Raw genomic sequence first — 24028 nt, forward strand, 5'->3', positions numbered from 1 at the left:
CTGCCCTGGGAGCAGCCTGCAGCAGGTGCCTCTGCGTCCCCCTTTCCTCCAAGGGAAGTCCAGCGAGTTCAGGCTTAATGAATGTGGTCATCTACAGAGTCCAATACATCTCTGTAGAGCCGCAGTCCTGAACATCCACTAGGATACGTTCCCTGGAGTTCTGTGGGGCTTTTTCCTCTAGCCCTGCACCGCCAGCATCGCTTCCTCCTGCATGGGGATGCCTCTGCCTCTGCCAGGAGCCTTCTGGAGCGAGTGAATGTAGCTCTGGCCCAGCGGGAGCCCCCAGATCCCTGGCAATAGGGCTGACTGAGGGCTGCAGCCTGGCTCTGGACTTCTCTTCTTGCTCTTTCAAAGAAAAATCTCACAGCAAGTCACCACCACCACCACCACCTTTTTTTTTTTTTTTTTTCTGTTATGGTACAGATAACCTCGGCGGGGGGCTGGTGTATGTATCTTGGTACCCAATAGAAATGCACCCAAACTCGCTGCTGCTGTCTGTGTTATTTCTTGGGCTTTAGGGCCGGGTTTGGGAGCGAAATGGGGGGCTCTGGGGTGGCTCTGGCTCCTGGGGTGGGAGTGGAGAGGCTGGGAGGGGGGCTTCAGGTGCAAACCTGCTGGCACGTCCCTGTCTATGGGGAAGGGGTGGGGGTCTGTGCCCAGGACCCCCGGCATGGGGCAGCTCCTGCTGCTCTCCCCTGGGAGCTGGGGGGGCCCCGCACTGCACCCACCCTGGGGTCCTGCAGGCACAGCCCAGCCGGGGACCCTCCTGGGGGGGGGCCGTCAGCCCCCTGAGGGCTCAGCCCTTGGCATTTGCGACACCCCCCGATTTTACTGGGGTGCCGGTGCCGGCGGTGGCCGGGGCTGTGCGGTGCCCGGAGGAAGTTCCCGTTCCCTTTAAATGCAAATCCCGGCCCCGGGGCTGGGGAGGCGGCCGGGCGGCTCCGAGGGACGGCCCGGGACGGAGCTGGGGGGGCCTGGCACAGGTCGGTGTCCCCGTCCCCGTCCCGCTGCTTCGGGGGGGGCAGCCGGAGCCTGCCACAAAGCGAGGGGCTCCCGCAGCCCCATCCCAGCACCGCCGGGGGCCCAGGAGGAGTTTGGGGGGGTCGAAATGTACCGGGGAGGGCTCGGGGGGTGTCGGGTCCCTGCGGTGGGCTCAGCTCCGGCTCTCCCTTAGGGCATCCGGGGTCTCTCCCTGCCCCGCTGGGGCTGAAATCCTCTTTTCTTTTCTGCTTGGGCTCTGGGAGATGACGTTGGGAAGTAATCCCTGGCTGGGAGCTCCCTGGCTGCTTTTCAGGTCCCAGCCTCTGCCCTGCGCCGTGATGCTGCGGCACAGCCCGAGATAACGCAGCCCGAGCCCGGCCGCGGATCCCAGCGAGTGCGGGCAGAGCTCCTGGCCTCGGCCCTCCTGCTGCTGCCGAACCTCGCTGCAACCCACCGAGCCCCACCACAACTTCTGGAGCCCCGCTGCAGCCCCCCGAGCCCTGCTGCAACCCACTGAGCCCACCGAGCCCTGCTGCAACCCACCAAGCCCCACCGAGGCGCCTTGCTGGGGGCGTGAGGACGGAGAAGCCCCCAGCAAGGAGCTGCCAAGAGCCGTGCGTCCATCCTGCGCGGGTGCCTGCCCCGCAGCTCCGGGAGCCCCTCCAGGATGGAGGAGAGGAGGAAAAAGCGGAGCCCCAGGGCCCAGCCGGCGCCTGCCGGGGCCCCACGGCCGCTGCCCATCAGCAAGAGCGCGTCCTTCGCGCTGCCGCTGCCCGCACTGCCCTCGGCCCAGCAGCGCACAAGGCCCCGGCGGTCAGTGCTGGTGGGGGGGACCCTCGGTCCCTGGGGCGCCCTCGGGTGCTGAGGGGCCTGGGGGGGGGGTCTGGCGGTGCCACCAGCTGCGTGTTCTGCGCAGGGCGAGCAAGGAGAGAGTGAGGGCAGGTGGCACGGGGGCGGCGCGGGGGGCTCCGCTGCAGCACAGCTTCCTCACTGAGGTCTCCGACGTGTGCGAGATGGAGGGGGGGCTGCTCAGCCTCCTCAGCGACTTCCACTCGGGCAAGCTGCAGGCTTTCGGTGAGGGGCTGGGGGCCATGGGGTGGGTGCGGGGGATGCACTGGTTGGGCTGTGACGGCTCCCACCCATGGGTGCAGGGAAGGAGTGCTCCTTCGAGCAGCTGGAGCACGTGCGGGAGATGCAGGAGAAGCTGGCGCGGCTGCACTTTGGCCTCGATGTCTGTGTGGAGGAGCTCCCCGAGGAGCAGAAGAAGGCGGTGGCCGACAGGAACCTGGACCAGCTGCTGGTGCATGTGAGTGGCGTCTCCACGCCCCGTGCCCAGCCCTGCCGTGCTGGTGGGGTCCCCGCCGGCCCCCGGCCTCCCCACGGCTGCTGCAGCCTCTCCCTTTGCCTCCCGCAGCTGGAGGAGCTGAGCAGCTCCATGTATCCTTGGCGTGGGGTGGCAGTGATGGTGGTGGCAGGGGATGGATGATGGCACGGCCTCCAGTGCTTTCCCTTGACACGAGCCCAGACAGAAGCTGCACCTGGCGGAGAGCCCCGGCCCCGAGGAGGCTGCAGCCTGACCTGGCACCGTCCTGGCTACGAGGAGGAGGCTGCTGCGAGGAGGAGACCCCGTGGGACAGGACAGGAGCAGCAGCCACAGCCCCACACGGGGAGGACCCCCCCCAGTGCCCCCACTGCAGGGCCGACGGCGGCGACACCTCAGGCACCCGCCTGGGGGAAAACAGCGGGGACCGGGACCCGGCCCTTCCCCTTTCCCCCCCCTGCCCAGCCCCGCCGCCATCTTGTGGGCCCCCATGGCCGGGCGGGTGACGCCATCGGCCGGTGCCCGCTGCCCCGCGGTGATGGCGGCGGTGGCGGAGGCCGAGCAGTGGCGGCGGCTGCTGGGCGCCGTGACTCGCCTGCAGGTGGGGGTCCCGGGAGGGGGCACAGCGGGAAGGCTGGGCCGGGGCGCGCTGCCATTAAACTGACTTGGCTCCAGGCTCGGCCACGATCGTTTCTTACCCACGGGGGGCCGGGGGTGGATCTTGGGGGTGGCTTTGGGGGTGCTGGGGGGTGCGGGGCTCCTGAGGTGCCTCTGCCCGCAGGCCTGCGTCAGGGGCTGGCAGCTGCGGCGGCGCTTCAGGAGCTTGCAACAGGAGTACGAGGAGGTGGTGAGGGAGATCGAAGGAGACCTGAGTGAGCTGCAGTGGACAGGACGGTACCTGCCAAGGCCCGTCTTTGTCCCCAAGGTCCGTGCCCGTGGCTGCCGGGGGGGTAGGAGGGTGGGCTGGGGGCTCGGCTGCTCCTGGGGGGAGCATGGACTGGAGGGTGGGTGCCCTGGGTGCTGCTCGCGCTGTGCTGCCACAGGAACCGTCTCTGTCAGCCCTGTGCTCTGTTTCTACCTGAGGAAAGTGATAATTACAGAGCCAAGGCTCTGGCTCGTCCCATTTTGTCACTGAGTCCCTGGCTGAGGGTTCAAACGCCCAGCCTGCTCCTGCAGACCTCACCTCCTTGCACCCACCTCAGCCATTCCTAGCACACAGTCCAACCTGCTCCTGTGATAGCTGAGTGCTGCTATTTAATGCCTTTGCTCCCTCTGGAAGAGAGGCCCTTTAAAAATCTGTGTGCCCCAACCAGGGCATGTCAGTATCGGGGCAGGATTGCTGGGAACAGCAGGTGCCTGGCTGGGACTGAGCCCTGGCCCGCAGCACAGCCCCCTTCAGATGTTTCATGTCTGTTTGTTCAGTTTGTCGCATGTTGCTCCTCTAGAATTCACTGCAAGGAAAGTGTTCAGCTGTACAAGAGTCTGTACCGAGTGACAAGGCCAGCACAGAAAAAACAGAGCAGGAGCTGGATGCTTCCAAACCGGAGCGGGACTGGGGCTGCAGCAGCAGTGTGAAACCTCCAGCCCAGCTGCAAATCAAGGAGGACCCGAGCTCCCTGGGTGAATGTGATGCAGCGAGACCCCCAAATCCAGGGGCTGAGGCAGATAAAAGCACTGCAAAGGGGTGCAGTGCCCTAGCAGAGAGCGAGGAGTGGCAGAACAGCAGTGTGTCATCTGTGTGGGACAGCACTGTCCACGAGTCGGAGTCCCTCGAAGCCTGCCTGGGTAAGGGACAGGAGCCCCTGCACTCTGTGGTCAGGGCTGTGCCCTCTGCCCATGTGCTTTGAACAACCTGGTGATGAGCGTGGGTGGCATAGTGTAGGTCCTTGGGGAATCAAAACCTCGAGACTGTACTGGAGAGGTTAGAGAAACTCATTGCAGGACAGATGGTAGCTGCAATGTGAGTGTTCTGGTAATGGTTTCTTCCATTTCTCTGCAGAAATTCCACTTGAGGACATAAAGGAGCTTCCCCGAACTCGGGCTGGCCTCCAGTCCTACAGAGATCACTTGATCATGGAGCTGCTGTGGCTGCAACAAGCTATCGTCAGCCGTAAAAACGTAAGGGCCTGGCCCTGCCTCTTAGGAATCAGGAATGATTCTATGATTCTATAGAATCATATAATTTTTTCATTATTCCATATATGGAATCTATTTCTATGATTCTATAATTCTATGATTCTATGGTCCTGGCTGAGTGTGATGACTTTGCTGGCTAATCTGCAAAGGCAGGTGCTTTCCTGCTTCTCTATACCTGGGATTTAATTGTTAACACTTGATTTTCTTTCTCTTACAGTACCTGAAGCTGAAACAGAGGCTGGGGACTCCTGACCCATAGAAAGGCATTGCCAAGTGTGGGGAACATTTGTGCTGGTGTGGAGGAGCTGCAGCACCACGGCATCACCTCAGGGACAGCAGTAGCCTGATGGGACTACAGCTCCACAGGATGATGTTCTCCATGTCAGATGCATGGGGCAAGAAAGACATTTAATTTATTTTAAATTTGAATAATTGGTCAAAGCAGGGGTTAATTGTCACTGCAGCTTGTGTGCCCTGGAGGGAGTCCCAGGGAGGCCATCCACAAAAACCCTGTTTTTCTTGGCAGAGCTGGGTGGTTCTGGGGTAAATTGAGGCTGGGAAGACTGTTTCATGCAGGAGGTACTCTTTGGCTAGCTGATTGCTTGGGGTGGACCTGAAATGCCTGAAGACAACAGGTACTTTTAATTTGTAGGAATAAGCTCTTCTCCACTGAACTGTGGGTGACCCATACCAGTATCTGAATTGTATTTTTGGGTTGTCACAGCTCTGGGGTCTCCAGGTGCTCATGGTAGGAACACCTAGTTGAAGTATTGAGTTAGGAGGGAAGTTTCCTAACGTGCAGCTGGTGGGGATAGAACATCAAACCTGACCTTCAGGAGATGAGGTTCCTGACACGCACGTTTCTGGCTGTGTGTGTGGCAGGATCACTTGGAGAAAATGCCTCACGCTCCAGGGAGAAAGTAAGGAGTTAAGGGGTTGGTGCTGTGCTTTGAGAGCACTTCATTTGTAGAGATATTTTTTATTTTTTTTTTACCTTTGTACTAGTTCAGGGATATTAAAAGGGGGACTTCCTGCATGTTGCTCTGGTTCCTCACAGGGACCCTGAGTCTCACGTGCAAACACTCTGTTTCTATGCTCTGAGTGGGCGCTGTTATTGTATGGCAGAGATATCCTTCTGTTCCTGATGACACCGACTGTATGTGAATAAAAAGTTTTTCTGCAGCTTGTCTGTGAATCTGCCTATTCTTTCCTGCCCTTCTGCTCCTGGCCTCTAAGCCATTAATCGGAGCCTGGTGGCCACAGTACTCAACGTGCAGTGAGGGTGATGTTGAGGAGCCGTGTGGTTCCTGGCTCTCAGATATCAAGGTGTTTGCAGGTTGTTTGATGTGGCCTCCGGACTGGCCCACAGCTTCCTCCTGCTGGGCCCGCAGCCCTGGAGACGGCCAGTTGCTCAGGGGACTGCTGGGGAGGGACAGCAGAACACGAAGACGGCTGCTCAGAAGGCTTCAGGCTGGGCAGGAGGCTGACCACAGCTCTCCTCTGTGCTCTGCGGTCGTCTGTGGGGCTTTGACCCATGGGGATGAGCTCCAGAGGCTTAGCTCTGGCACCTCCAGCCAAGAACGTGGTGGTGTACCGCAATGGTGACCCCTTTTTCCACGGGAAGAAGTTCGTGGTGAACCAGCGGCGGTTCCTGACCTTCGAGGCGTTTCTGAAGGAGGTGACCAGGAGCATTCAGGCGCCCCTGGCTGTGAGGAATCTCTACACCCCCAGGCACGGCCACCGCATCGCTGAGCTGGGGGACCTGCAGGACGGGCAGCAGTACGTGGCTGCGGGGTTTGAGAAGTTCAAAAGGCTCAAGTGAGTAGGTGGTCCTTCAGTCCCAGGCTTTGGTTTAGTGGAGGTGTTTGTTTTGTTTTTTTTTTTTTTCAATCCTGCATGAAGCAGAGCTGTTCTGGTTCATCCTGAAATACAGAAGACTAAAGGAATACAACATTCTGGATATCTTTACCATGGATATTTGAACTGGTCTGTGATTGATGGGGCATTTATTAAACATAACAGACTTTAGAGTGAAATTCTGTAAGCCCCTGATATGTGGCACATAGAGGATTGTTTCTAAAGTGACCTAAATAATAAGCACATCTGGTGATGATGCACCAGGTCAGAGCAGTTGGCCATTTCCTTACTGCTCTTTAGTCAGTCGTGGCCCAGTTGGTATGTGGAGTGTCATCTCCTTGTTCCCACAGCTATTTAGACCAGGGAAGGAAGGAGCTCCGTGGGACCAGTAACAGCAGCGGCGTGCTGGTGAGTCTGAGCTGAGTGGGGACGGGCAGGAATGCAGAAGGGGGGAGGTGTGAGAGACATGGAGGCTGGCACTGATCAATCAAAAGTTGAGGTTTAAGGCTGCAAGGTGCCCAGTGGAGATCAGGTAAAAATACCACAGGAATCAGTAGGCTGATGTGTGTGTGAGGGGCTGCTGCTGGGTACCTTCCTCCCATCTCAGCCATGCAGGGGAAGGATCTGTGCACAGAGGTTCTCTGGCAATTCTGGAACGCTCTCAGCTCTGTGAAGAGCCTCTCCAGGCCTTGATGTTGCTGACAACAAACCCCACCTAGCAGCAGCAAACACGAAGGCAGGGCAGACAGATCCTGGTGCAGAAAAGGGAACAGCCCTGGGAGGCTCAGTGCCAGGGCTGTGCTGGTTTTTTGCACTGACCTTGTCTCCAGTCCCGCACCGTAGCTCCCTGGAAGTCAAACATCGCAGCACGACGGCAGAAGCACGCCCACCTTGCCATACAGTAAGTGCCTCAGTGTTTTCTCCTTGGAGGGTCTTTGGGAATGCTTCTGAAGGGAATTTGTTGTAAATACTGTCAGGCATCTGCCTGTTTCCCCTCCCTTCCACATACTGTCTCCTTTGGGAAATTGAACAGAGATGCTGGTGGCACAGTTACAGCTGTCACAGTGTCCAGTGATGGTCTTAGATGAGGAGCTGCCAGGGGTGGGGAGAATTGATGTCTTCATAGCCGTTAATGGAACATTTCTGCTCATTTCTGGCTGGTTGTGGCCCACAGGGTGGTGCGTGTGATCTGCTGATTGTAAGGAGCTGTCAGCGGCTGTGGGGCTGAGATGTGTGAAAAGTCTTGGGACTGCGAGTGCTGTGTTCACGGGAGCTGCAGGAACTCTGGCTCATGGCATGCTCTGGGCTGTTTCTGCTGCAGTGTTTTCCGGAATGGGGATTTGCTGAGCCCTCCTTTCCAGCTGCTGTTCTCTCCGAGTGCCCCGCTGCAGTGGGACACGCTCCTGGCTGTGCTGACAGCAAAAGCTGATCTGCGCAGCGGAGCTGTTAACAGGTGGGTGTCTGGACAAGGCACTGCTCCATCTTCCCTCTTTATGGCCAGGAACATAAGCAGCACTGAATAAGTAGCACACAGGACTGGGAGCTCAGTGCTTCCACACCGAGGGGCTGCTCACTGCCTTGTGGCTTTCCCCTGTGTCGAACCCTTTGCTGTCTTTTCCCAAGGCTCTGCAGGCTGGATGGCACGCAGGTGCTTGGCAAGGAGGAGCTGGTGAATGGCGGTTACTACGTGGCTGTGGGGGATGAGGAGTACAAAAAACTGCCTTACTTTGAGCTGCTGGTGCCCCAGGATTCCACACGCAGGACACCGTGGTACGTAGGCTGTGGCTGAGAGGTTTAAATGTTCATCTCCATGGTGCTCTTTGGCTACAGATATCCTTAGCCCTCCCATTCAGCACTGTCACAGGTCCTGCAGCTCGCTTCTGCCTGATGCTGAGAACCTGCTTCTTTTTTTGTTTTAGGAACCATCCAGATAGACACAAAAAGCACAGCAGAAAGGTGGGTGGCTCGGCTGGCACAGGACTGTGTGTGCTATGATCACAGCTGCTCTGTGTAGACATCCATGAGATGAAGCCGTGGATGTGTGCAGCAGTCTCCCTCCCCAACTGCCATGGTTACGGCATCCTTGCTTGGCACCAGCCTTGTGTGAACACGTTAAGAACAGTTTGTAGCAGTTGCTTGGGAAAGTGCACAGCGCTGCGCTTCCCCCCAGAATGTGTAAAGATGGAAGTAACCACCAGGGGGAACTTCTGACACCAGAGGAAGCGTAGCCACAGTGCTCTGCGTTTTAGAAAGCCGAAAGATTGTCATCTGGGTCATGAACATTTCCCTTCTGAAGCACGTTACAGCTCCCCACGACAGTAAAGATATAAAAGGCTTTATTGTATATATATATATATATAATTTATTTATTTATTTATTTATTTTTGGTGTGTATGTGCCCTATTTCTATCCTTACTCCTCTACCAGAGAGTTGCAGAGACTGTAGAACAACTTACACTAAAAGCCCAAGCAGTTTAAAGCAGTATTTATTCCACTTAATGTGTCTGGGCAGTGTGTAAGATCCCCTGTGGCTTTGTTCTGATTTCTTGCACTAAAACTCAGTACCCCCAGATACAACTTGTTAATTAGTACTTGCCTGTAGCTAGGTGAAGCTTTGAAGCTGTCATGGAATAAACATGTAATTCCTAAAATGCCTGAATATATTTGTTAAATAATAATGAGCTTTACACTTTTTTTTAAAGGGAAAAGTCTCTATTTTCATTTTACAGAATTTTGTTTTAAAATGTCTGAAAGATGCTTATTGTTCATGGGGCATTTGTGGCTTAAACTTGTCATAAGCACACTAAGAATTGATATAAGGGGATGACGTGCGTCATACTATAGCTGATTCACCATTCTGCCTAGGTAGTCTCATTAGACTAATTAGAACTTCAAAAGAAAAGAGCTCCTTTGAACTGAAGTTAGAGAAAGCCCTAGTGAAGAATTAGCTACCAGGTAGTGACGTCTGGGCTCAGCGGGGAGCCTGATGCTGCGATTTGCTTTAGGAGCTGTGCTCTACAGTCAGAATTATCTGGGTGCCATAGCTCTGCTCTGCAGCGGGAGGGGTTATTAGGCCTTACAATTACCTTTGAATTTAATGTAGAGACCCAGGTCTGCACACCAAAGCCTGGGTAAGACTAGAAACAATCCACGAATTTAGTCCCAGAAGCTTTCTGTAACAGCGAAGTGCTGCATTAATAACTGTATTTTTTCTTCTTTCTACAAAAAGGCAAGGACTGCAGACACAGCACAAAAGCCCGCGGCAGGGAGAAGGGATGGCAGCGATGCTGAGGGTGAGGATCACTGAATGATGTTTTCCCTCGGCAGCAATCCTGCTCTGAAGAGCTCACAAAGGGACGGTGATGGGAGGACAGCGAGGTACGCTGCTGTCTGCCTGACTGCAGATAACAAAAGCATGCGAGTCCAAGGTCTGTGTAACGTTATAGACTGGCCAAGCTTTTTGGTGAATTAACAGACTCTTAGCAGGCACCCAAATTATCTGGGCTTGAGAAAGACTACCAGTGAACCATGAACCAGATGCACATTTCTATTAAACAATGCAAAACGTTCCTCCTTTCCTCAGCTGTGTGGGTGGTGATGTGGCAGAGAACAGGGCTGCTTTTCTGAGCTTTAATTTAAAAAAGCAGTTTGTAGCTGAACTTGGGAAGTAAGAATTACCACACAGAACATACTCCTTTCTAACAAAAGATTCCTTCCATATGAAGTCAGTCGATCCCAGAAGGTCCATTTGAATTATTTATTAGAAATTTATTACCCCTCCTCCCATCCCTGCTTTAAAACACCCACAGAAAAAAAAAGACATTAAATAAGCTGTCCTTGCGCTATGCCTTGCTCCACCCTGGTGTTTGGTGAATCCAATCCATGCTCCAGGTGTGTCAGTATGAGAGCCAAGTGGTCAGCAGCTGAGCCAGGAGCTCCCCTCATGACACGAGGTCACCTTTAAATGCGTTCTCTTCCTCTGCTTGCTGCACCTTGGTCACGAACCAGCCACGCAGAGTGTGACACCCAGGAGGGTGAGCACCATTCCTGCCACAGCCCCTGCAGAGGCAAAGCACAGCGTGTTCCTACAGCTATTTTGCCAGGCTCTGGGCTTTAACTTTTCATCTTCCTGCCATTTTCTGACTTTCTCAGCAAAATAATGTTATGGGATGGAGTGAAGGATGGGAAGGGGTATGAGTAGTCACGTTTTGGGGCTTACAGGACATCCTGTTTCAAAGTGGGCATATTCCTTAGTGTTTCTCTTATGGTTAAGCAGTTAGGTAGAGGCTCAGGACTGTAAATTCTGCTCACTTAGAACAGCCAATTCAAATTCACTTGCCCTACTCACGTACACATCAGTTTCACTTCCTTTCCAGCTTCCTAGCCAGAACTGCCACTTAACTAGTTACAGGGCTTGTGTCCACATTTGCTGGTTTTCAGGAAAACAGAGGGGAACACGCAACTCTAAGTTAGCACACAGATGCAGGAGACAGTAGGACAAAATGTTTTAAGTGTAACTCACTTTTACCACCGATATCCTCTCCCAGCATCCTCCCAGTCACCAAAGTGAAGATCAAAGCCAGGGAGTTACAGAGCGGTACCGCCAGGGACAGGTCTGAAAATGAGCAGCGTAACACAAACAGATTGTTACAAGACATCTGACTGAACACCAAGCAGGTCACCAAACTAATCACTAACACGGTTCCTCCCCCACATCCCAATCAACCCACTCCACAAAAGCAACAACAGCTGACCTGCAGAGGCCAAGGTGAGGTAGAAGAGCAGCGATCCGCACTGATTGAGCAGGAAGGGCACCATGTACTGCAGGAAGAGCACAGCCCGTCAGTCACGGCACGGAAACCACCACGAGCCCCTTGTTCTGTGCCATGTTTGGGGGTGGAAATGCAGCCCACCACTGACTGCTGCCAGCCACGAGCTGTTTGGTGCCTGAGTTCCCCAATCTGCAGGTGGCAGGCAGGGCTTACTTTGTGTAAAACGTGAGGATTAAAGACCTGCTTTCTACAAACTGGTCTGAATTCTGCATGGGAAGAGCAGCACTATGGACAAATAAGTGAAATATTACAGAGGATAAATAATTCTTCTGACAAATTGAACATTTAACAATTTAAATAAAGGTATTGAGTGCAGGAGCACACAGGAACGATCCCGTGACGCCCCCGGCTCAGGCCTCACCTTGTAGTTGAGGCCCAGGAAGCGGATCTCAGCCAGCAGCTGCCGCAGGCGGCTCCGGTGCCGCAGCTCCTCCAGCCCCGCCGCGCCCGTCCGCAGGAAGGGCCCGGTGCTGCCCCACAGCGCGGCCACCAGCAGCAGCACCGCCGCCTCCCCTGCGCCACAACAGCCTCAGCTCAGCAGCCCCGGGGGACACGGACCCAGCAGCGGCCCCTCGGCCCGCCCCGGCTCAGCCTCTCCCCCCCGCACGGGGCCTGCCCTAACCCGGGAAGGCCCCGAGCGACCCCTCAGGGGGAGCCCCGGGCCGGGCCTGCTGCCCCCAGCCCCCCGGGGCCGGCCCCTTCAGGGCCCTGCCCGCAACCATTGGGGCCTGAGGCCCAGCCCACGGCCGCGTCCCCTCGGGGAAGGCCCCAAAGAGCCAAATCCACGACCGCGTCCCCCCCCACAGACTCCCCGTGCCCCTCTCCCGCCGCCCACCGAGCCCCGGCCCGGCCCGAGCCGCCCTCCACCATCCCCGCTCCCTCGGCCTCCATCCCGGAAGCGCACCCGCGGTCGCCATGGCAACGGCGCCGGAAGTTCCGCCGGCCGCGCGCCCTCCGACCCGGAAGTGGTGGCCGGGGCCTCTTCGTCTGGCTGAGCCTCGGCATCGGCAGCGCCGCCGCCATGGTGGGAGCGGGGAGGGGGCCGTGAGGGGCTTTGGGGGGGCTATGAGGGGGTTATAAGGGGTTGGTGAGGGGCTATGGGGGGTTGGGGAGGGGCTGTGAGGTGTTTATGGGGGGCTGTGAGGGGGTACGAGGGGTTTGTGAGGGGTTGTTCGGGTGGAGGAGGGGCTGTGGGGGACTCTGAGGGGTTTTGGGTGGCTCTGAGGGGTTGATGGGAGGTTGTGGGGAGCTGTGAGGGGTTTTGGGTGGCTCTGAGGGGTTGGTGGGGGGTTGTTCGGGTGGTGAGGGGGCTTTGGGGGGCTCTGAGGGAGCGGTGAGGGGCAGTAAGGGGTTTTGGGGGGCTCTAGTGGGGCTCTGAGAGGTAGGTGAAGGGCTGTGAGGGGTTTATGAGGGGTTGTGGGGGGCTATGGGGGACTGTGAGGGGTTGTTTGGGTGGTGAGGGGGCTCTGGGGGACTATGAGGGAGCAGTGAGGGGTTGGTGAAGGGTTATGGGGGGCTGTGAGGGGTTGGAGAGGGGCTGTGAGGGATTATTCAGGTGGTGCAGGCCCTGGTGGGGGTTCCTGGGCTGTGACAGCCAGGTGGGAGATCCTGGCCAGGTCCCTCGGCCCTTTCCAACCCCAGCTGTCACCTCCCTCCCCACAGAAGCCGATCCTGCTGCAGGGCCATGAGCGCTCCATTACGCAGATCAAGTACAACCGTGAGGGAGATCTGCTCTTCACCGTGGCCAAAGACCCCGTGAGTGTGGCGTGAATCAACCCCCGTCCTCCTCGGGTGGTGGGAAGGGGCGGCGGTGGGTTAGCGAGCCTCCTGAGGAGGTCTGCGTGGTGAGGGCTTCTCTCCTTCCCCCAGATCGTCAACGTTTGGTACTCGGTGAACGGGGAGCGGCTCGGCACGTACAATGGCCACACGGGAGCCGTGTGGTGCGTGGATGCAGACTGTATCTTTTGGCCGGCGAAACCAGTTTGTCTGTGCCCTGCTTATTAGTTTGAGTGATTCAGCTCAGCCGTTCCTTTCAGCTGCTGCCGTGTGACAGGCCTGGAGGCCACGTGGTGCATTTAACTTGCCCTGACTCCATCTCTTGGATGTTTTTGCTGCTTTTTCTTTCTGGGGTGTTGTTTGGAGTAGCGTGTGCTGTGACACCTGCTCGCATTCGTGCTTGAGGTGGGCCAGGGAGCTCAAGGAAGGTGTCCAAGTTGCACACAATCTTCCCTCTCCATTGTGGGTAGGACATAGCAGAGGTGAAAACGTACAAAGGTTTTGTTAAGGCGAGGACTGAAGCCTTTTTAGCCTTTTTCTCGCCATTTCAGGAGGAAAGCTGTGGGTTTTATAGTAGGAACACTGGGACTCGCTGTCTGTACTGGAGCTTTGCCATTCCTGTAATGGAATTTGCTCAATCTCAGCAATTTCTCGCTGTAATGCACCCTTTTGACCTTGTGTATAAATACTTTCTGGGTATCTAAACAGCTTCTGGGGGCTACAAACACGCTGATGTTCCTTAACTGGTGACCTAGGGGACACCCGACACGTGCTCACTGGCTCTGCAGATAACAGCTGTCGGCTCTGGGACTGTGAAACAGGTACGACTCTCCTGGGGACCTCCCCCACGCCACATCTGGCTCCCAGCTCTGTCCTGCTCTGGAGTTTGTGTGCAATGTCTGCTTGTTTGATGCCTGAAAGGGCTGAATCCTAACAAGTGTGTGTGCACACCTAATTTCTAGGGAATATTTGGCCAATTTACTCACCTCCTGTTTAGTCTGAGTGTACAGTCAGTGCCTCAGCTCATCAGTTGTGCCTGATATCCTGCCCACTCGGTCACTTTGATGAATTTTGCAGTGCAGGCCCCAGTGAGTGACTGTTTCTGCTCTGTGTGCAGGAAAGCAGCTTGCCCTGGTGAAGACCAGCTCGGCGGTGAGGACGTGTGGCTTTGACTTTGGAGGGAACATCATCATGTTTTCCACGGACAAGCAGATGGGCTACCAGTGTTTCGTCAGCTTCTTTGACCTGCGGGACCCCAGCCAGATCGGTGAGGAATCCGAGCCTGCAGCAGGGAGCAAGGGGAAGCACTGACGGCCAGAGCTGGTGCCATGCTGTCTGTCTGTCTGTCTCCTTCCTTCCTTCCTGCAGAGAACAACGAGCCTTACATGAAAATCCCCTGCAGTGACTCGAAAATCACCAGTGCAGTGTGGGGCCCCCTGGGGGAGTTCATCATCGCAGGCCACGAAAGCGGGGAGCTCAACCAGTTCAGCGCCAAGGTCGGTGCCACGAGGGGCAGCATCTCCTCCGCCAGCAGGGCGTGGGGAGGACGCTGCAGCATTCCTGAGTGGTCACGGGGCAGATCGTGGGCTTCTTGGCTCGAACCAGCAGCCTCGTGGAAGGATAGTGAAAATATGTGGTTCCCTTGAGCCAGGCTGATGTAGAAATGCCTGCCCTAGTGCTGACAGTGATGTCTCCTAAATTGTTTTCACTGGGGAAGTGTGCTGGCTGTGTTTGCTCACTGAACGTGCCTTCTTTGACCCTCTAGTCAGGGGAGCAGCTTTCAAACATCAAGGAGCACACCAAGCAAATCAACGACATCCAGACCTCCAGGGACATGACCATGTTCATCACCGCCTCCAAGGACAACACAGCCAAGGTGAGGCCTCTTGTTAACACAGCCAGCTGCTGCACATGCTGGTAGAGACTGCCTCAGGGGTCTGCTCCTGGGAAATCTGAGCGAGTGTGAAGTCAAATTGGGTGGGAGACTTCAGTGGGAATGGGGAGGCATCGCCACGTTAAACTAGCAGCAACAAAATGAAGGCTGCAGTGTGCTACCTGCAGAAGGTGTAAAGGTGATGGTTACCTCGGGCAGGTATTTGGGGATTCTGGAGAAATGCCTTTGGGTTTTGGGTGCCTGTGAGCAGCTTCAGTGCTAATACCTGCTTGTGTGAGGACTGGCAGCCAGGGGCTGGGGTTTGTATGAGTTAATTGGGCTGCACGGCCTTTGGAACATAACTAACTCTCTCTCTTTCTCTCTTCCTTTTGCCTCTTAGCTCTTTGACTGCACGACACTGGAACATTTGAAGACCTTCCGGACCGAGCGACCGGTGAACTCTGCCGCACTCTCCCCCATTTTTGATCACGTAAGAACCCCACTCGTGATGGTCTTACTGCAACTCCTGCCTTGTCCCAGGTCCCCTTGTCTCCAAGTGTGGCAGAGAGGCAGGAACTTCTCAGGGCCCATCGATGAGCTCCTGGGCTTTGCTGGCGTGGTGGGAGGCTTCCTCAGGGCTGGGCTCCCTCCTTCCCTGCCTGCTGCTGCACACGTGGTGCAAGCAGTCCTGCAGTGTCGTGGCCTCTTCTCTTTGCAGGTTGTGCTTGGTGGTGGGCAAGAGGCCATGGATGTGACCACAACCTCCACCAGGATTGGCAAATTTGAGGCAAGGTTGGTGCTTTACAATTGTGGAGGTTTTTTGAGGAAACCCCGATTGTGTCCCGAACCAGGCTCCTGACTTCTTCCTTCTCCCAGGTTCTTCCACTTGGCTTTTGAAGAAGAGTTTGGCAGAGTGAAGGGGCATTTTGGTCCGATAAACAGTGTCGCTTTTCACCCCGATGGAAAGAGGTAAGGAATTTTGCAGATCTTCCAGCATGCTCAAATCAAACCTAGCCTGTGCTTTGGTTAGGATATGGCTGGGCTCACAGGAGCTCTGCAGTGGGAATGCAGCCAGCACCTTCCCCAGTTCTCTCATTCCAACCCTGCTGCCTCCTGTCAGGCTGGCTCTGGGGGTCATTTACACGCTGCTGCACTTTTTGCTGTGTTACTGATTTTTTTTTTTCATCTTGTGACTATTTCTTAGCTTTTGGAGGGTGTTGTGAGAACAGATTCCATCTCTTGCTGGTATAAAGCTGGATGCAGTGGGCTCCTGACAGGACTGGTGACTTTCTCATCTTTTTTTCCCATACAGTTACAGCAGTGGTGGTGAGGACGGCTACGTTCGCATCCACTACTTCGATCCCCAGTACTTCGAGTTCGAGTTTGAAGCTTAAAGGAGGGCGTCCTCTCCTCTTCTTCCCTCTTCCCATCCGTTGCCCAGCCCATTGGCTCCTGAGCAGAACTCTTGTAAGGCCTGAAGTTGGTTTGCTCCACAGGAGGCAGCAGGAAGCAGCAGCAAACTCAGGGGCTGTATGGAGGTGGGCATCTAGAACCCCAGCCAGCTCAAAGCAGCACAGCCTGGGGCTTTCTCAGGAGGTAGAGCAAAGGTGAGGAAAGGAGCTGGGTTGGCTGCCTGCCTGCCCCTGTGGATGCTAACTTCCTGGCCTGCTGGGCATATTTATATACCAGTGGAGGAAAAAAAAAATGGGCAGGAAATTAATAAATATTTTCTAAACGCCAGAAAAAAAAAAAAAGTTGCCTCTATTCTTGTGCTCTCAGGGACAAAATTAACCTGGCTCTTTGCTCTCCCAGCTCTGCTGGCAGTGCCTCGCTCTCCACCCCCTGGCAGGCAGCGGTGCTGCTGCTCCCCGTGCCTCTGTCCTCGCCCAGGCCTGGGTTAACTCCTTCCCAGCAGCGATCTGCAGCTGCTGAGGTCCAGCCCCAGCAGTGCTGGATCTGGGAGCGCAGTAGCCAGTCATTGTTTTCCAGGCGATGTGCGCCCAGTTCTAGGGCTTTGTTTATTTGCTGGCTTGACCCTGAGCCAACTTTCCTCATGGAACAGTTATTTCCTGCACTGGGAAGGTTGCGTTGCAAATCCTCGTCCTAGCCCTCTGTCCCCGTGTCTGTCTGCTTGGAAGGGTGGCTCCTATCTCTTTCCTTCCTCGAAACTGGGTTCAAGGACCCATTTCCAAGGCTGGCTCCCTGCTTGGAGTGACTGATGCAACACTTACGCTGCAGCCAGCGTGCCTTTTGTGGAGAGGTCGGTGTGAGTTTAGGATGTTTTGCTGCTTAGAAGCTGTGCCAACCCTGCCTCGGTCACGGAGCAGGGCCGGTGTGCTGCAGGGGAGCTGCTGGGCACCTCGGCCTCCTGGGGTGATCCAGGTCCGAGAGCTGCCACGATTCCACTGGGGAATGGAGCAGGATCCTGCCTGAGGGAGTGGGGCTGCTCCTGCTGCTGCAGAGCCCTGCGCTGCCCAGCTCCTGCCCGAGGAACACCACACAACGCAGGAGCAGACTGCGAGACACCACTTTACTGTGCCACGTTCAGTCTGTGTGGCTGAGAGGCTGCTGAAGCGCGTCCGTCCCCCCTCTCCCTGGGCTGTCCAAGCTGCTGGTGCGCGCAGCCTTCCCTGGGCTCCACAGGGTGAGTGTCCTGCACACACCTCGTGGAAAACTGCATCGCCTTGACCCCTCAGCCCACGGTGATGGGTGAGGGAGATGTGATTGCCAGGACCGAGGTGCCCGTGCTGCCGCTCATCTTTCATTCTCCGTCCGGGCAGCAGGGTCGGAGAGCGACTGGCTCAGCCTGCTCCCTGCGCTCTCCTTGGCAGGCGCCTCGTTGGCCTCCACCAACCTCTGCATCTCTGCCCGGGCCTCCTCCAGGTACTGGGAGGGACGGATCCAGCGGAAGAATAAACCTAGGAGGAGAGGGGTTGTGTCACAGCAGGAGGAAGAGCTGAGCAGCTTGCCCTAAGCCACCCAGCCTGAGGTGGTGTCCGCGAGCACGGCTCCGGCCTCGGGTTTGGGAAAAGGCCCCAGGGCTGGCCCCAGCTCACCCTGCCACAGCTGGATGCTCTGGGGCTCCACGGAGGGCCAGATGACCAGCGGGTTGTGCGAGTAGAGGGGGTTCAGGTACTTCTTCTTCTCCTCAGGCTGGTTCAGCCAGGCCCAGAGGGAGTGCGTGTTCTCCTTCACTTTACACAGGCACCTACGGGAGCGTCGAGAAGCGTCTCAGTCCCCGGGGCACGGGGCTGGGGCTGACCCCAGGTGTTACCGAGAGGGTTTGGCTCTGCCCAGGGGCAGGGAGGTGACCGTGGCACTGCTCCTACGGGGCGCTGCCATCCCCACCTCCCAGCACTCGCCTCTCCTTCTCGTTGTTGCAGAGGAAGGTGCCGTAGTCGGAGGCGTAGGCGTTGTTGAAGAGGGTGAGGAGGAGGCTCTCGCCGAACTCCAGGGAGAAGGGGAACTGGCGGCTCAGCTGCCACACGCAGTCGAGGAAGAGGAGGAAGAGCGGCGCCTCCTGCTTCAGCCGGGCGTGGGAGTAGGCAGAGCGGGCGCAGCGGAGGTGGAAGGGGTGTCCAGCCTGCGGGACCCCAAAAAAGCGGGGTAAATAACAGGGGTGAAGGCGACCAGGGGTGCCCAGCCTCGCTTCTGCCGCTCTCACCTCGATCCACTCCCGCTCCAGCAGCCCCTGGAAGCCCACCATGGTGCGGCAGCCCGGGTCCAGGATCACCTGCGCCAGCGCCGTCACCAGCAGCGTCGTGTCCGTCCCCTCCGCGCCGTGCACCAGCACGCTGGCCTCCTCCCTGCAGGGGGGGCACAGGCAATCAGGGCGCTGCCAGCTCTGCCCGTGGCTGGTGTCACAGCGAGGGGCTTTGGGGTGGCAGCAGCCCCCCTACCTGTCGAGGCACTGTGCGGCCAGGCAGGCCGTGCTCAGGGCCGCCTTGACGTGGCTCAGCCAGCGGCAGCTCTCCAGCCGGCTCAGCCAGCGGTCCATGCTGAGCGAGGCGTCGTTGCAGGCTTCCACCAGCTTAATGAAGCTCTCCTGCAGCGGGCGGCCTCTGGGTGGGAGGGAAAATGGGGTGAGGGGCTTGGCGGGGCTGGTTTTGGGGGACTGGGGGTGCCGTGCTGGCTGCGGGACAGCACGATCGCCCTAATTATGGGAGCCAGGCTTTGGCACAGCCCCTCACCGCTCCAGGGGCCGGTGCAGCCGCTTCCACTGCGGGTAGGAGGATTTGGGCTCCGTGCCACCCCCCGTCATCCGCGCCTGCTTCGCCGCCTGGGCCGACCGCGTGTCGATGATGAAACCCCGCTCGCCCTCATCCAGGACCGTCCCCAGCAGCACCTCGTCCTCAGGGCAGCGCTTTCGGTTGGGGCCCGTCAGCGGCTGGCTGCTGCGGAGCATCACCTGCGGGGCGAGGGGCCGCGGGTAGCTGGGGCTGGGGGCCCGGCAGGGTGGGACGGTGGTGGGAGAGGGCTGGGGAGACGGACTCACGGTCCCGTTCCTGGGGTGGTAATAGCTGAGGACGGGGAAGCGCCCGCCCTGCCGGAATCGGGCCGCTCTCCGCAAGGTGTCGTCGCTCACGGCCGCCGGCACGATGACGCCCGCAGGGTACGTGGGGCAGGTGGTGAAATCCCTGTTCAGGTCGCTCAGCCGCCACTGGCTCGTCTGGAAGAGAAGCAGGATGGGGGCAGCGGGGTGTGGGTCGAGGGAGTCGCTTCTCCCCCTCCCCTGCCAGCTGGGTCTCCCCTCCCCAGGCTCACCTCTGCGGCGATTTTTTGGAAGTATTGCTCGAGGGGGAAGAGGTGCCAGCCCTCCTCGAGCCGCAGGTCCTGGGGTCTGTAGAAGAACGGGTACATCATCATCACGGAGTCCACCGAGGAGAGAGCCTGGAGCAGAGCGAAGGTGGAGCTGGGGCGCGCGGGGACATCTGGAAACGTCCCCACCGTCCCCCCCCTGCAGCCCCCATCCCCGTTCCTTCCTCATGGCCACGTCCCAGCTGCAAGCGAGGGCTGGCATCGCCGAGTGCCCGTGCAAACAGAGCCCAGGAGCTGAGTGTTTACCCACGGTAATGACGGACCCAGAGCAAACACTGCAGGCAGCCACCTTCTCCTGCCAACCCTTTGCAGCCCGGAGCGGCTCCGGCACGGCTCGCCCACCACCCGGGGCTCACCTCGATGGAGCTGGCGATGTTCAGACACTCCTCCATGCCCGGGATCTCCAGCTGCAGCACCTTCAGGTCTTTGCACCGCAGCGTGATGGTGCCGGAGGAGCCGGCGAGCCTGGGGAAGGCAGCGGGGTCAGGGCCGGCAGCGGGGCTGCGCGGGCAGGAGGGGGCTGCGCACGCGGACAGCCAGCAGCAGGGAGCTGCCCCCGCTCCCCAGGAGGATGGAGCAAGGCAAAGCGCCGTGCCGAGGCGACCGGGATCCCGTTGGCTCTCATCCGGCACCGGCCTCACGTGTGCCTGGAGCTGCGATTTCCATCATCTCCCCTCCTCGGAGCAGCTGCCCCTGCCCTGCGGAGCGGGGTTAGCACGAAGCCGGGCACTGCCGGGCGGGTTTAGCAGAGCCGAGAGCGCTAAAAGCCAAACCTGGTGTCTCGCGGGGAGCCGTTAGTCCGGGGGGGCTGGTACCAGCCTAAATTCTGCACTCTGAGGCACGGAGGAGAAGAGGAGGTCAACGCCCGGCGCTGCAAGCATCCCCAGCGTGGGCCGTGGGGAAGAGGAGGGAAGAGGCTCGGCGGCCGCAGCCGCTGGGAGGGCAGCGGGGAGGGGAATTTCCCCCCCCTGCCGACGTGGGGTGACGCCACCGAGGGGGTCTCGGGGCCGGCAGCGGGAGGGGGGGGCACCCAACCCACCTCTTCTCCACCGCATCCACGTTGCGGATGAGCAGCCAGAGCTCCACGGTGCCGGGCTGGCCGTCCCCCCCGGGGCAGGAGGAGAGGAGCAGGTGGTGGCTGGTGATGCACAGCGTCCCCCTCACCGGCGGCAGCCCCGTGCCCGCCAGCAGCACGCTCTCCACCGTCGCCGTCTTGATCAGCTCCGAGAACTCCATGGCGGCGGCGGCGGTGGTGGCGGCGGTGGCCGGGCTGCGGGTCCCGCTGCGGCTGCCTCCGGCGGGGCTGGAGGGAGAAAGGGGAAATGGTGAGCGGGCGCAGCAAGGCCTGGAAATCCCCCTCCGCACCCCGTCCCCCCCGTCTTTTTTCTTCCCTCCCCGAGCCACGCTGGGGCCCTTCGGCCTCTGCTTGTCACCTCTGCAGCTTCCTCCCCGCGGGGCACCTCGCTCGCTTCCTCCCCGCGGCGCAGGTGGGGAAACTGAGGCACGGGGCTGAGGGGGGTGAGCAGCCCGCGGGCACCCAGCGCTGGGTGCTGGGGGGGGGGGATTTGGGGTTGCTGGGTCCTGGGTGTCCCCCCCCAGCTCTCCGCGGCACGGGGCGGGGGCGGCTGCAGGGCGCTGCCGGGTGGGGAGGAGGAGGAGGAGGAGGAGGAGGAGGAGGAGGAAGAAGGGGGGAGGAAGAGGAGGAGGAGGGGGCGGTGAGCGGCTCGTAGCGGGCCCCCCCCGGGCTTACCTGCTCCGATCCGTGGCCCTCGGTGGTGGGGGGCGAGCAGGGGGCGACTGGGGGGGGGAACGGGGCAGCAGCCGGGCTGCGAGGGGGGCACATCGGGGTGCCAGCAGGGACCTGGGGGGGTAATGGGGGGGGGGAAACGGGGGGGTTGGGGGTGCCTGCACAGCCCCGGGGGTGCACAGGGCTGGGCGGAGGGGGGGGCGGGTTTAGGGTGGTCCCAAGAGGAGAGGGGGGGGGGTCTGCGGGGCCGGGGGGGAGGAGAAAAATGGGGCAGGGAACGGCTGAATGCTGCCCCGGGGGGGCCGGGAGCGCTGTGCCCCCCCGAGGGTCCCACCTTTAAGGCCCCCCAGCGGTGCCCAGATGCGCCCAGCGGTGCCCAAAGGTGCCCAGGAGCCGGGCAGCCCCGCGTCCTTCCCCCGTGTCCGTCCCCTCCCCCCCGGTTCACGAGGAGCCGCTCGTTTTCCTTCCTTTCCCCTTTTTTTAGCAACCTTCCCCCCCCACCCCACCCTCCCCGGGGCCGGGAAGCCGGGGTCAGTCCGTGCCGATAACCGGGAGCCCTCGGGGCGCCTCCTCCCAGCCGGAGGCGATGATGCTGGACCCGCAAAGGAAAAAATAAAAACCAAACCCCAAGTACAAAGTCCCTGCCCGTTAGCATCATCCCGCCGTGTCCGGGCGCTGCGGCTCCGGGGGTGGATAAAGGGCTGCAGCCGGGAGCTTTTTGGGGTTGGGGTCGGTGCCCCCCCCCCCTCCTCCCCGAGCCATGGCCCTGGGGCAGCTGAGATTCAGCGAGCTGGGTGCCGAGGAGCCACCCATGGGCGAGGAGAGCCTGGCGGGCCTCAAGGCGCTGACGGCCAAGCTGAAGCTGCAGACGCGGCGCCCGTCCTACCTCGAGTGGGAGGCCAGGGTGCGGGGGCAGCCCTGGGGCAGCCGAGCCCCCGCCGGGGCCGAGGGGACCCCGGGGAACCCCAAGGGCGAGCGGGACGGCGGCGTCTGCGGCTTCCCCACCGTGGGGGCGGCTCTGGAGTGGCTCAGGACGGAGCTGGTGAGTAGCTTCTGGGGGGCGAGGGGTGCACGGGGTGGTGCCCAGCCCTGGCAGGGAGGGGTCCAGCTGCAACCCCCCCAGCTTTGCCCTTTTTTTGCCAGCACGGCCGCTGGACGGGGATTTTTGCCAGGTGCTTGGGGCTCTGCCCAGTGCCATGGGTGGTCGCCCTGTGCTTGCCACCCCCCTCCTGCTGCCCTGCTGGGGCACGGCTGCGTGACTTTTGCTGGTGCAGCAGAGGCAGCAGCCGTGTGGGCACAAACCTCCCTGAGCCCCCCCCAGGGCTGTGTATACGTGCACACCCCCCTGCCAGCCTGGGATTTTGGCTCCGTGCTGACCCCAGGACCGCACATCCCCAGTGCCCAGGGGGGCTGTGCCCCGGCCAAGCCCCAGCACCCTGCTGAGCCCCCTCTGGCCGTGCACCGTGGCTGTGTCCCTGGGGGGGGGGGGGGGCTGCGGTGCTGATGGCCCCGTGGTGTCCCCGCAGCAGGAGCTGCAGGCTGCAGACCAGCGCCTGGCGCAGCAGCTGATGCGCCTGCGGGCGCAGCTGCACCGGCTGAAGGTGGAGCAGGCCTGCCACCAGCACAAGGAGATGCTGGACGACGCCACCTTCGGCCTCGAGGGCTGCGAGGAAGACTCGGATCTGCTCTGCAACATCCCCCCCAAGGCCGCCTTCCTGCTCTCCATGCCGCTGAAGCACATCGGCGTCACCCGCATGAACATCAACTCCCGGCGCTTCTCCCTCTGCTGAGCCTGGCGGGGCCCCGCGGGCACCCAGGGGTGCACCCAGGCTCGGTGGGGCTCGCGGGTGCCTCCTGAAGCAGCGTGGGGATGGCGGGGCTGGGGCTGAGCTCCCTGGTGCAGGGGGTGCTCAGTGCTCTGGGAAATGCCGCTGTCCCCGTGGGACACAGGGCGTCCTGGGGCACCCACAGCCCTGTCCCCGGGGATGGTGGGGTCAGCAAGGTGCACGAAAAACTTGAGGAGGAATAAAAGGAGGTGGTGGTAAGAGCCAGGGGGTTCTGTTCTGTGCACCCAGGCGCCTGCCTGTGCCCCCAAAATGTGGCTCCCAGCCCTTTGGGGTGGGGTGGCCGGAGAGGGTGCGCTCCCAGCGCTGTCCCGTGGGCTGGGGGCTTCTCATCACCTTTCTCACCCCGTGCAGGAGGGATGGGGCTGTGTTTTGGGCACCCCGCTGCCAGCCCCTCCCCAGGCACCCGCTGCGATGGGTGCTGGGGCTGTGCCACCGCAGGAAATGCTCGTCACCGAGCCGCCTGTGGGCTGGGAGCTGGGTCTCGAGGCCAGGAGGTGCTGGGGGCTGCGCTCGGGGCCCCCACAACCCCATCCTGCCCCGACCCTGGCCCCCGGTGCAGGAGAGGGGCCCTGGGTGGTGCTGGCTGGGCTGGGGGGGCTTTGCTTTTGCTTGTTCCATCCACACCAAACACTTTGCAGAAGAAGTTGTCACGGCCGGGGTGCGACTTTCACAGAACGCTTTTCACAAGCGGTGTCAGGGGAGACGCGGGATGGCGCAGGGACCTCAGGGGGTGCCTCAGGGACCTTTTTTGGGTGCTGCTTCCCCTTCCCAGGGTAACAGCGGGACACAGGGAGAGCTGCACATGCCCCCCGAGGCTGCGGCACACCTCGCCTGGGGCAC

General features: G+C 59.6%; 7 protein-coding genes across 12 annotated transcripts; 5 read left to right on the forward strand and 2 right to left on the reverse strand.

Moving 5' to 3' along the window:
• Positions 1 to 935: 935 nt before the first annotated feature.
• On the forward strand, positions 936 to 2976 carry CCDC28B (coiled-coil domain containing 28B). 3 transcript variants are annotated; one of them, XM_082777332.1, is made up of 5 exons: positions 936 to 983; positions 1295 to 1794; positions 1898 to 2055; positions 2133 to 2418; positions 2507 to 2644. In XM_082777332.1, exons 2-5 carry the CDS (start codon positions 1649 to 1651, stop codon positions 2556 to 2558), a joined length of 642 nt encoding a protein of 213 aa, XP_082633458.1. In that variant the 5' UTR covers positions 936 to 983; positions 1295 to 1648; the 3' UTR covers positions 2559 to 2644. The 3 variants fall into 3 exon arrangements, with proteins under 3 accessions (XP_082633458.1, XP_082633457.1, XP_082633459.1); XM_082777333.1 differs by lacking the exon at positions 936 to 983 and having other exon boundaries at positions 1003 to 1794; positions 2133 to 2287; positions 2396 to 2418; positions 2507 to 2976; XM_082777331.1 differs by lacking the exon at positions 936 to 983 and having other exon boundaries at positions 993 to 1794.
• Positions 2784 to 5612, forward strand: IQCC (IQ motif containing C). 2 transcript variants are annotated; one of them, XM_082777329.1, is made up of 5 exons: positions 2784 to 2903; positions 3084 to 3227; positions 3748 to 4087; positions 4302 to 4420; positions 4656 to 5612. In XM_082777329.1, exons 1-5 carry the CDS (start codon positions 2793 to 2795, stop codon positions 4695 to 4697), a joined length of 756 nt encoding a protein of 251 aa, XP_082633455.1. In that variant the 5' UTR covers positions 2784 to 2792; the 3' UTR covers positions 4698 to 5612. The 2 variants fall into 2 exon arrangements, with proteins under 2 accessions (XP_082633455.1, XP_082633456.1); XM_082777330.1 differs by lacking the exon at positions 3084 to 3227 and having other exon boundaries at positions 2792 to 2903.
• Positions 5613 to 5978: 366 nt separating this feature from the next.
• Positions 5979 to 9626, forward strand: DCDC2B (doublecortin domain containing 2B; the record flags this gene model as incomplete). Its single annotated transcript, XM_082777633.1, has 7 exons — positions 5979 to 6256; positions 6646 to 6703; positions 7126 to 7196; positions 7617 to 7748; positions 7919 to 8065; positions 8215 to 8251; positions 9525 to 9626. 7 exons carry the CDS (start codon positions 5979 to 5981, stop codon positions 9600 to 9602), a joined length of 801 nt encoding a protein of 266 aa, XP_082633759.1. The 3' UTR covers positions 9603 to 9626.
• A 473-nt stretch (positions 9627 to 10099) lies between these two features.
• TMEM234 (transmembrane protein 234) lies at positions 10100 to 12044 on the reverse strand (the record flags this gene model as incomplete). The annotated part of the gene is made up of 5 exons (XM_082777533.1): positions 10100 to 10354; positions 10818 to 10910; positions 11050 to 11116; positions 11489 to 11640; positions 12032 to 12044. The coding sequence occupies 5 exons, from the start codon at positions 12042 to 12044 to the stop codon at positions 10293 to 10295; spliced, it is 387 nt and encodes a 128-aa protein (XP_082633659.1). The 3' UTR covers positions 10100 to 10292.
• On the forward strand, positions 12037 to 16530 carry EIF3I (eukaryotic translation initiation factor 3 subunit I). The gene is made up of 11 exons (XM_082777632.1): positions 12037 to 12151; positions 12790 to 12882; positions 12997 to 13084; positions 13659 to 13724; positions 14021 to 14170; positions 14272 to 14399; positions 14669 to 14779; positions 15177 to 15266; positions 15495 to 15568; positions 15653 to 15745; positions 16089 to 16530. The coding sequence occupies exons 1-11, from the start codon at positions 12149 to 12151 to the stop codon at positions 16168 to 16170; spliced, it is 978 nt and encodes a 325-aa protein (XP_082633758.1). The 5' UTR covers positions 12037 to 12148; the 3' UTR covers positions 16171 to 16530.
• A 757-nt stretch (positions 16531 to 17287) lies between these two features.
• On the reverse strand, positions 17288 to 21155 carry LOC309886612 (myotubularin-related protein 9-like). Of its 2 annotated transcripts, XM_082777630.1 has the most exons (12): positions 21028 to 21155; positions 20634 to 20897; positions 20368 to 20427; positions 19951 to 20059; positions 19541 to 19666; positions 19272 to 19445; positions 18967 to 19184; positions 18676 to 18837; positions 18441 to 18582; positions 18139 to 18359; positions 17833 to 17984; positions 17288 to 17694 (listed from the first exon to the last, which is right to left on the reverse strand). In XM_082777630.1, the coding sequence occupies exons 2-12, from the start codon at positions 20828 to 20830 to the stop codon at positions 17531 to 17533; spliced, it is 1725 nt and encodes a 574-aa protein (XP_082633756.1). In that variant the 5' UTR covers positions 20831 to 20897; positions 21028 to 21155; the 3' UTR covers positions 17288 to 17530. The 2 variants fall into 2 exon arrangements, with proteins under 2 accessions (XP_082633756.1, XP_082633757.1); XM_082777631.1 differs by lacking the exon at positions 20368 to 20427.
• Positions 21156 to 21860: 705 nt separating this feature from the next.
• On the forward strand, positions 21861 to 23381 carry FAM167B (family with sequence similarity 167 member B). 2 transcript variants are annotated; one of them, XM_082777634.1, is made up of 2 exons: positions 21861 to 22383; positions 22868 to 23381. In XM_082777634.1, exons 1-2 carry the CDS (start codon positions 22102 to 22104, stop codon positions 23129 to 23131), a joined length of 546 nt encoding a protein of 181 aa, XP_082633760.1. In that variant the 5' UTR covers positions 21861 to 22101; the 3' UTR covers positions 23132 to 23381. The 2 variants fall into 2 exon arrangements, with proteins under 2 accessions (XP_082633760.1, XP_082633761.1); XM_082777635.1 differs by having other exon boundaries at positions 22871 to 23381.
• Positions 23382 to 24028: the final 647 nt, after the last annotated feature.

Source organism: Aythya marila (genome assembly GCF_965140915.1).
Source record: "Aythya marila genome assembly, chromosome: 22".
NCBI lineage: Eukaryota > Metazoa > Chordata > Aves > Anseriformes > Anatidae > Aythya > Aythya marila.